Source organism: Cannabis sativa, chromosome 8 (assembly GCF_029168945.1).
Source record: "Cannabis sativa cultivar Pink pepper isolate KNU-18-1 chromosome 8, ASM2916894v1, whole genome shotgun sequence".
In the NCBI taxonomy this organism is placed as follows: domain Eukaryota; kingdom Viridiplantae; phylum Streptophyta; class Magnoliopsida; order Rosales; family Cannabaceae; genus Cannabis; species Cannabis sativa.
In genome coordinates, this window is record NC_083608.1 from 41,315,261 (window position 1) to 41,326,017 (window position 10,757).

The window sequence follows — 10,757 nt, forward strand, 5'->3', positions numbered from 1 at the left end:
GGGTGCATTATAGAATTTTCATCCAATTTATTAAGTAAATTAAAGTGTACATAATTTTCACAGTGCATATTTTATTTTAATATTCCCACACCAAACTAAAATAATACACAATGTTGATTCGAATGACAATCCAAATTCTCATCACCATTTTATCAAAAACAAATCTCATTACCATTATCTTTCATTAAATTTACTAACTAAATTAAAGTAGAAATAATTTTCACAATGCATATATTATTTAATTATATTTCCATACCAAACTAAACATAATATACAATGTTCATTCCAACAACAGTCCAAATATTTAATCCATTCTCATTACCATTTTATCAGAAAAAAAAAATGTCATTACCATTATTATTCCATTATCCCATATACCAAATGCCAGCAAAACAACTTAAGTGTATAATCCATTAGTCTATCATTTATAGTGGATTTCAAAAAAAAAAAAAATCTTTTTACAGTGGTCTCAAGTTGGTGTATTATATTCCATTAAATCCAATGAATTTTAGGAGAAAAAACAAAAAGATGACATTGTTTAAGAACACTACTAGAACTGAACAATGAAATGAGTCAGTCACCCATTTGAGTTGGTGAAGAAGTGTGTGTATTATCTTCAACAGATATTTCAGTGATATCATCCACAGCCAACACTCTCTCAATCTTCTGACAAGAGTAGTCATTACTCATCAACATCTCCTTCTCCAAATGAGCACAATATATCTCAAAAACCCCAGAGCTAACCACAACTCCAAAGTCCAGCAAAAACAGCAACTCTACTTCCAATTTGTTCAATTCAGCATTGCTAACTCCACCAACCCTGGCATAAAATGCATTGTTGTAGTGCCTGCATAAATGTATATATACATATATTCAAAACTCTTCTAATTATAAAAAAGAAAATATGAAAGAAGTACAGATAAGTAAGGGAAGAATAAGAAGAAGAGTTTTAATTAGTAAGTATTACACATCATCAAGCATCTTAGAGGCAACCATAATGGTTGTGACAAGTAATCTATGAACATTTATTGATACCACAAGTGAGTCAGGGTACTTGTGCAGTAGTCTATCTATATAAACGTATCCCACTACAAAGCATGATGGGCTGCAACTCGAGTACTTGTATAATCTCTCCAAGTACTTGGCTATGCTTATGCTTGGAGCTCTCACTCCATGGAAAGCTTTCAAGCTTTTTCCGTTCAACCCCTCCATAACAAGCCGGTCGTTTCGAGCCACTACCCTTTCTAGAACAGAAGACAGAATGGTTAGCACCCTTGGTGTGATTTCGTTTGGCTCCGGCCGGCTCTGGAAACCGGTGCATTCTGCGGCTTCTAACATTTAGGCCATTGTGATGGTTTTTCTGGAATTTGGGTGATTTAAGAGTTTTTGGTTGGGTTGGTTGGTTTGGTTTGGGTGGTTAATAAAGTGAGTTTGCATATTTGTTGACCTGGTAATGTTATCTATCCAGTTTAAAGGGTGGTCTGAACTGGGATTTCGACACGTGTCCTGCTGAGCACGTCAAATCTATGTGAACTTTTTAAAAGGTTGAGATTGGGCTATTTTACTGAGGATATATGGGGCATTGTAGAGTGATCAGGAGCCGTCGGATTTCTAAAAGATCAAGATGGATTGTTTCATACTTAAAAGACAATCAGTAATGATATAGTATTACATTGCAGAAGCTAGATACCTCGTATATGGTCTTGGACAACACATGATCATTATGTTTTGTGTTTAAAAAGTGAAAGAAGTACTGTTTCTCTGGGTAATGAACTTGAACTTTAGACATTGGAAAGAGTCAAAAGGGTGAAACAGTTCTTTTTCTTCCCCAAAGCCTGTGAACAATGATTAATACATGACAAAAAGGAAAAAGGAAGAAGAAAAGCAATGGAGATGAGCCCACCATATTTTAAATAGGAGATTTGAATAAAGAGGAAAGCTATGTTTCATTCATCATCAAAGTTTACAGTCAGTCATGGCCAATTGGGAAAACGACTGCAGGTTGAGGCTATTGTTGTGTTCACAAAATGAAGCAATATAATGTGTTGTATTATTAGGTAAATAATGTAATCATGGATAAACCTATTCTATTTATAAACAAAGGAATGTTTTCAATTGCTTGTATAAAAAGCCAATTGGGAAAGAAAGGAATCGGTGAAACTGTTTTGGTCAAAAAATTTAACATGAACTTTTGATATCATTGTTACTACCAAAAAGATAATTTTCCCAACAGCCTATACATTGTGATTATTAGAGGCCAGCAGTTTGTCTTCCTCAGATGGTAATTCACTCAAGGAGAGCTGGGCATTTGATTTGGAGTTCATCTTGTTCCACTCATTCTCTACACGGAAGAAAACCCACTGGAATCGGCGGAATATCTCCAAGGCTGTGATGGTGAACAATGTAAGATAGTTGTGCCGGAGATGGGCAGACAGCTTGTATGTCCATGTGCAACGCAGTATCAGATTGCTTGATAACACCCAAAAGTAAACCTGCAAGTCCATACCAAAATATAATCATTCAACAAGGTGAAGTGGCGCTCTTATAGCTAACAGCTTGAAAGATTTTACATTGGACATGGAATTTATCCTTACCCATTTTCGTCCAAATAACAAGTTTGACAAGAGACTAGGTCTGCTGAACTTGAAAATCCGAGTGAAGCCACTGTAAACAAAAAGAAAAGAGATATTTAGACCCACATACGATACAACATGTTCTATGCGTAAGGATCCAATAATAATCATATTAATAAATAATTTCCCTGTAAAAGTGAGAACAATGATTCTCACTTAACAAGCATAAAAGAAAATAATCATGAGGATCTAACAATTGTATAAAACGAAGATGAAGTAATAGGTTTAGTACTAATTTCTTTGGTCAAACCATAATGTTTTACTTACCTCAAGTCCCAATCTCGGGTCACATCCCAGTAGAACGAGTACAGAGAGTTTAGAACACTTGAAAGAAGCCACAGAGGCCGATAGAAACTTATCCACTTTTCATGTAAAACATGATATTTTAGGGCTGAAAGAAAGATAACTGGTACTGCAGTCGAGTATTTTAATGCTGAAAATGCAAGCAAAGAAAGTAATTATAAATTTAACCCTACTCCCTGAATAAAAGAGCAATAATAATCGAATTGCAAAAAAAGAAAGAGGCAAAACAGAAACATTTGATTTCATCGGAGTGCTTGCAGAGAAGCTATTCATGGAAACAAACCCTTCTAATTATTCAACCAAAATTTTGCAGGAATTCTTTAATCTATAAAATATCATAACTAAAGAAGCTTTAGTTTTAGATATGAAAAAAATTCCATGTTCATCATTTGTTTCCCTAGTCACTTGACAAGGAAATGTGAAATGGTTGAACCTGTAAGGTTCAGAAGTTATTTCAAGTACCCTTGATCTTACTTGGCATCTAATACATAATACCTACTATACCTCATGTCATGAGACACCATCAAAATAATCCATTCAATACAATGTAATTTATAAGGCACACATCAACAGCCAGATTTTTTAATGTTTCAAAATATATGAAAATTATATTAGAAATGGCAACATTAGAAATCATCGATCAACAGAGATTACCATTAAGAAGGGTTGTTTTCTCTCCAGTATCCTTGTATTGTCGTAAACATTGGAAGAGACGAAAAAGGTAAGGCAAAACAAGAACTATTGGAATTGCAACAGAGTGGCTGCCGCAAACAGAGTCAGCTTCAAACCATGCAATGGTAGCAACCTGCAAATCAAACATACATCTTAAACAATACAAAAAGGAAGATCAAATCTACATCTTAAACAATACAAAAAGAATGATTAAATCTGAAAGCAACAAACATGTTTAAATAATATACGGATAAACCCAATATATCTTAAGCATGCTTTGAAACTCTAGTTAATGATAAGGTCTTATGCAGCAAGTCATGGTTCCTCTGAAAAAGGATCTCTCCTATTACAGAATCATCCTATCATTGTCTTGCAATTTCATTTCTCTAAAATACCTAATATAGGTAAGAGAGTGGAATAAACATATTAGCAGGCCGTATCCTTGCTGAATTTGATCTCACACACCATTGAATTCTTGGATGGCACATTCTTCAAACATCACTACTTAGCACACAAACCTATCCTTTTAGAGAAAGAGAAACTACCAAAAAACTTCTGATTTATTTATTATCTAAATTGGATTCCTAGTCAATCTGTCAATGTTTTTACCCATGCTTTCCATTTAATATTGCCATTCCACTCAGTTAAATTCATAAACAATTTTGTAAGACAGTCAATCAGTTTATCTCAAACAATATATATACAAGTTTGTATTCTTTTGTCAAGCAAACAGCATGACAATGTAAAACCCTTAAGAAAAAGTCGAGCTGATTTGGATCAGAAACCAGAGAGTATATGATACTGTACAACTTAAGAAGATACCGATCAATAAATATTAAACTAAAGTTCAACTGTTGAAATTACTAACCTGTCGATGGACCATACGACAAGCTGATCTCTCCAAATCCGACAATACCTGCATAAAAAATAAATTAAAATAATATAGGCACATAAAATTTCATCTTATCCCTTTAAAAAAGAGAAAAAAAGGCATTGATGTACTTGGCTACTTCAAAAGTTTAACAACACATGTCCTATGCTTGGTTAAAACACATATAACAGGTTCCAAAAACATTTAGATCTCTGTTTTCCTGTGCAATACTAAAGTTAAATTGTTTAAGGAAGGAAACCACTCAAAAATGGTAAGTAGATATTAAGAACATACCTTAGACATGGAAGTCAAAATATCAGCCACAAAAAAATCAGAAAATGTGATTGCCTGCATTCACAAAATAGATAGAAACTTTATGGCAACATATCAAACACAAAACTTAAGGAAATTATAAAGCTGAATGGTTCAACTAAAAAAACTTGCCTGTAGAGGAAGAACTATACGGTAAAGAGTCCTCAACAAATAGAAGCGAGTTGACAAATAAAAAATATCAAAGGGAAACACCAACAGCAACGCAATAGCAGCATATAAGAGCACCTGCAGAAGAACATAGGAAGACTTTAAAAAAAATATTCAAACTAGTAAGGAAATGAATAGTGTGAACGGCAATGTCATTGTGATAGTTGATGATGGGAAATTTAAATGTACTATTATAGTTCATGAACAGTAATAACTGCATCACTAATTGCAACACAATTTTATTTACTCTTTATAAAATTAACATTTTGGCTCATTCAGATTTCCACATGCTTAATTTTCATACTGGATGATTCACTGAAAAATCCTATCATTTCTTTGTGAGATTACCAAAAAAAAAGAACAAACAATTATGTTAGTTCTGGAAAACTACATAAACATCTTATTAAAAAAATCATTTACTCAGTAATAGAAAGTCCTATCATATGTGTGGAAAATATAAAACCAAATACAAATTGTATTAAAACTGAAAATGAAAACATGGTAATTAGAAAACACATAAGACTTATTCCGTCTCCTCTTTCTTAAACCACCATAATGCTTTCACTTATATTTGAGCATACTAATGTTCAACCCAAAATTCTAGGTAAATGGAGCCCCTAAGCCTTTTTTTCTATGTACACTTGATCCACCATAGAACCCTATGTAAATGGCTTTGCTAGGAAGGAGATAAACTACAAGGGATAATGACTCCAGCATGGCCTGATGTGTGTTAATCAAATTATCCTAGAAACTGTTATACTACCTATGTAATCAACTTTTCAATTCAGGAGGTAAGTTTAACATCTGTAGTTAAACACAAATTATTCAAGTACATTTACTGATTACATAAGGATCATAGTTTTGCCAGCACTTTTTGGGTTCAAAGAAGATAAAAATAGTTCATAAAGTAGCGATCCAGGTGAGAAGAAACAATAAAATAACTTAATAATCGTATATAAGTAGATGGATGCATCTATTACACTGGTTGTGATGCAGCCAGTGATACTTCCCCATGTGAGTAAAGATATAGATATGCCGTCATGCTAGTGGGTACAACAATTGTCATCCATGTGGCACACTGCAAAAGAAAATGGGCAAAAATCAGATATCTTTTATTCAAGTCTCTTCTAGGAAACACAGAGTCTGATTCATATGTCAAAAGAAATAGACTGCTCCTTTCACAACCGGTTTTATTTATAATAAAAGTACAGATATTGATCCTAACATCATCATAGATAAAAAAAAATACATGGCCGGGTTGGGATACTTCTATAGCTATTATTATTATTACTATTACTATTATTATCCATGTACTTCTATCTTATTATTCAACTCATCATTGATAAAAAAAAAAAAAGCATGGCCGGGTTGGGATACTTCTAAGAGAGTTTGTAATTATTATTTTTTTTTTTTTGAGAGCATAAGTAAGAAGAGATTAATAGTATTACAGCAAAGCAGAATCACTATACAATGCAACTAAAAGAATGTATTCTGAAAGACAGTCATTGAATAGTATTTGAATTGATACCTTCCATATTTCTCTATGTGTCAAATGATTTTGGTCAAGATCAAAAATCTTTGCATAACTGACAGTGGATTGGGAGAAAACCCATAAATTACTTCCCCAAAACCAAACAGCCATGGTCTACAAAAATTGAAACCATTTGAAAACGAGTTAGTGAAATGATCAATTACATATGTCATCACAGGACACTTCACCTGAACAGGGAAATACACAGCTTACCACAAGAAGAAGTGGATTGTAATATAAAAATGCCTCGTATAGAAATAAATCTCTCAAATCCACACTCATTCTCATCACAGAATCCCATCCAATCTGCAAATAATGCAATTAAATTAAACATTCCCATAGCTCTTGTCCGTGTTGCAACTAAATCAGAATTATCATACAAATATAGTTTTACAATGAGAAAGTATAGTCACCTTGCAACAAATGAAACCCCAGATAAAAAAGAATACCACCTGGACAATATTTTTAAAGCATATACGCAATTAGTATATTTCAAGAAAATAAGATTGAATAAGTTCGATGAATATTAAATCAATCTTCATTGATAATTACAGTAATTAAATTCAAATAAAGAAATTAAAAGCCCCTTTTGTTCTTTATAAATGATGGAGAAGCAACATATTATAAGACTTTCTATCCATCTCCCAGGTCAAAATTATAAGGTGATTAAAGGAACATTCTTCCATGAAACTGAGAGCATATAGATATTATAAACTAAGAAAAGATTGAAAATAATGCAACCGAATAAATCAACAGAACCTTGATTCTCCACAAGAAGATGGGTGACGGCATCATTGCACCAGTACTAATTGGAGTACTTGAACCCTTCAAACTATCAGTCTCTGCTGAATGCAGGAAATTTTCATCAGCACCATTTTCTACATCAGTAGTTCCTGAATGATAAATTGTATAAAGTATAAGATGTCAATGGACTAATAAACAATAGCATTTGTGACCATATCACATCCTTGACACTCAATGTGTATATGTATATGTATATATATATATCAATTAATTGTACCCAGATCAGAGAAAACGGGTCTGCTACCAGACTTTCTTAAGTGAGGACTATTGGTAGGAACCGTCGCAAGACCCCCAAACATAGATAATATTTGCAAAAACCAAAAGTATTTGCTTCACTTAGCCTAACAATGAACCTGCAAAGAAAAATCACTGGTCAATATCACTTAAAAATCATTCATGGCAACTAATTGGGTAGACAATTAGATCATCTACAAAAGAAATGCGAAAATTGATTCAACAAGCAAAATCATTAATAGATTTTTTTTTAGAAAAATAAAACTAAGCAATGTGGTTAGTATAGAATAGGGATACCACAAAAAAGAAACGAAAAATTCAACTTTTAAAAACATATGGACCTCCAGCATTAAAAGAAAAACTAACCAAGATTTCTTTGTGAAACGAAAGAATTTAATTCAATAATTAATGGCATGAGCAAACAATAATGGTCATAACGGATTTGAAAGAAGGAAATCACCTGAGGGTACACGCTACAGAGCTTTGTGAAAGTAGCCTCTAACAATAGAACTCAAAAAACCCTTTAAAAATCTTTAATCGACCCAAATGAATCCATGAAACTCTAGTTCCAAGAAACAAGGAACTCACACACAAAAAGAAAATGCAAAGAAAAACCTGTAATGAAAATGAATCAGTTTCAACAGATGTCAGATCGGAGAAAACTTACCCAGAAAAAAAAAAAAAAAAGAGAAGCGCGAGCTGTTCTTCGATGCGGCGGAGAAGAGAAATGTTCATACACAGCTTAATTAGCGCAATGGCGAACCTTTGGTGGGTTCGGTGGATCTTCAACCTGATCTGACGCTAAAGTTGATGGGTTTTGAGTAAAATACAAGAATCGCCAATCCCGTAGAATATCATGACTTTAGAAGGGCCATTCTTAAATTTTAAAGACTTTGGGGGGCTTTGATTTTAAATTTTGGACATGCTGTCTTTATTTTAATTTTTTTTAGAGAAGACATATTCATAATCATTCATACACACATATTATTATTTTTTTTTTTTTGACAAATACACACATATTATTTAATTTCGTATTTTAGTTAAATATATATTATATACTACTAGAATATTCTTTATTTTAAAAAAAGGGTAATAATTATATTATTTTACAAAAATTGATCATGCATCTAGAGAAAAGAAAAACTTTATTTTATTTTCTTGTAATTAATATAATTGAATTAATTTTCTATATATGAGACCAAAAAACATAATCGCTTTTCTCTCTCTGGAACTCTCTAGTAGGTATGAGATACAGTGACTCTCGTTTGCTTCTGGTCCCGTTCATGGTGTTTATCGTCCACCCTAACAGGTACAGTGGTGGTTTCTATTCCCTTTATTTCCATATTTCTTCTCTTAGAAGCATCTTTTCGTATCTTTGCATTAATGAGAGCATTTATTGCTCTGAGTATCACTATCATTACTATCTATCCCATCTCATTTATGAATGCACAACTATCAATTCCTCTTCCTCTTCCATTTCTTTACTCTTTGTCTATCAAACTCCCCATTTATTATCATCTGTACCCATACTCCTGATTTTTCTACCTCTCCAACATCATTACACTCTTGGAGATTGTAAAATGGAGGCGGATATTTGGTATCCTGAGGTTAGTAGGGCTATTTGTTGGGTTTTATGCCCTAAATAAAACTCATTTCAATATAATCAGATTTACTTATTAATATAGATCATAAATAACATTTAATGTTGCATGGTTCACATGATTTATTTCATGATTATATGTACATAATGTATAAATTCATCTGAAACCCTTTTCACATACTTGATCCTGTTTATTGTGCCGTCAACACATTGGAAAGTAAACATGACTATGTGAATAAAGTTTCCTAGATTTATCAGACATAGGGTTTTACTGATATGATAATCTACAACAAGAGTTTACTTGTATTTGGAGAAATACTATGTTGTTTCCAGAACATTGGTTAAAGTAAAGCTCAGGTGGGATGCATGGAGTATGCATCGGAAGGGACCGATATTGAACTTTGACTTAGATTTAATTAAACTTACCGTAAAATCTATTCAAGTCAATATCGCCTAGTTGATCCTAGATCAAATGATCTTAATCCTGTTATGATTAGGCTCAATCTTGAAAGGCTATTCGTGTTCTTTGATTTGTTAGTTAAGCCTACTTTTAGGTCAGGGTGATACGTACATTTTGGGAACACGGTAGTGCAATTGAGTGGGAGCGCTAGCATAAACATGGAATCTATAGCTTCTATCTGGCGAATAGTAAGCAAAGGATGATCTCCTTCGAGCTTGACCAAACGAAAATAAATGGTGGAGATCTCATTTCACATAAGCTGAAATATCATTTATACGGGGTCAAGTGTTTTAAGGATAAAATACATAGTAGGGTGTTACGGTAATTTAATCCCTTTACTGTGTAGATCATTCATATAGAGGATAATTGATCACATTAGGATTATAACAATGGATAACTAATGATGTGTCTATATGGTGGAACATATAGAGCATTCTATATACTGAGAGTGCAATTCTGTGTTCTATGCGTGGATTCAACGAAGAATTAATAAGTTAGTGAATTTTAGTAATAAATTCTTGATCTACTTATTGGAAGCTCGGTTATATAGACCCATGGTCCCCCCACTAGTTGAGATAATATTGCTTGTAAGACTCATGTAATTGGTTTTGATTAATCAATTATACTTCTCAAATTAGACTATGTCTATTTGTGAATTTTTCACTAAGTAAGGGCGAAATTGTAAAGAAAGAGTTTATAGGGGCATATTTGTTAATTATGATACTTTGTATGGTTCAATTAATAAATATGATAAATGACAATATTATTTAATAATTATTTATAGTTATTAAATAGTTAGAATTGGCATTTAAATGGTTGAATTAGAAAATTGGCGTTTTTGAGAAAATCAGATGCAGAAAAGATAAAACTGCAAAATTGCAAAAAGTGAGGCCCAAATCCACTTGTATAGGGCCAACCACTTTTGTAGGAATTTAAACTGATTTTTTCATTATTTTAATGCCAAATAATTCAAACCTAACCCTAGTGGAATGCTATAAATAGATAGTGAAGGCTTCAGGAAAATTACACTTAAATTTTCTATTTTTCCTTCAGAGAAAAACCTGAGCCTTTCTCTCTCCCTATCTTTAGCTACCACTTCTTCTTTCTTCTTCCTTTGAATTTCGAAATCCTTAGTGATTAGAGTAGTGCCCACACACATCAAGTGATAC

General features: G+C 32.9%; 2 protein-coding genes across 6 annotated transcripts; both read right to left on the minus strand.

Annotated features, from left to right (window-relative positions):
- Nucleotides 1-455: 455 nt before the first annotated feature.
- On the minus strand, nucleotides 456-1,622 carry LOC115699719 (cyclin-U1-1). The gene is made up of 2 exons (XM_030627249.2): nucleotides 968-1,622; nucleotides 456-847 (listed from the first exon to the last, which is right to left on the minus strand). The coding sequence occupies exons 1-2, from the start codon at nucleotides 1,336-1,338 to the stop codon at nucleotides 574-576; spliced, it is 645 nt and encodes a 214-aa protein (XP_030483109.2). The 5' UTR covers nucleotides 1,339-1,622; the 3' UTR covers nucleotides 456-573.
- Nucleotides 1,623-1,929: 307 nt separating this feature from the next.
- LOC115699718 (uncharacterized) lies at nucleotides 1,930-8,428 on the minus strand. 5 transcript variants are annotated; one of them, XM_030627247.2, is made up of 15 exons: nucleotides 8,266-8,403; nucleotides 7,989-8,143; nucleotides 7,512-7,647; nucleotides 7,250-7,383; nucleotides 6,904-6,942; nucleotides 6,704-6,796; nucleotides 6,488-6,604; nucleotides 5,942-6,037; nucleotides 4,924-5,037; nucleotides 4,774-4,827; nucleotides 4,477-4,524; nucleotides 3,591-3,741; nucleotides 2,901-3,066; nucleotides 2,595-2,664; nucleotides 1,930-2,492 (listed from the first exon to the last, which is right to left on the minus strand). In XM_030627247.2, the coding sequence occupies exons 3-15, from the start codon at nucleotides 7,591-7,593 to the stop codon at nucleotides 2,235-2,237; spliced, it is 1,422 nt and encodes a 473-aa protein (XP_030483107.1). In that variant the 5' UTR covers nucleotides 7,594-7,647; nucleotides 7,989-8,143; nucleotides 8,266-8,403; the 3' UTR covers nucleotides 1,930-2,234. The 5 variants fall into 5 exon arrangements, with proteins under 5 accessions (XP_030483107.1, XP_030483106.1, XP_030483108.1 ...); XM_030627246.2 differs by lacking the exon at nucleotides 7,989-8,143 and having other exon boundaries at nucleotides 8,196-8,428; XM_030627248.2 differs by lacking the exon at nucleotides 7,989-8,143 and having other exon boundaries at nucleotides 7,539-7,647; nucleotides 8,196-8,402.
- Nucleotides 8,429-10,757: the final 2,329 nt, after the last annotated feature.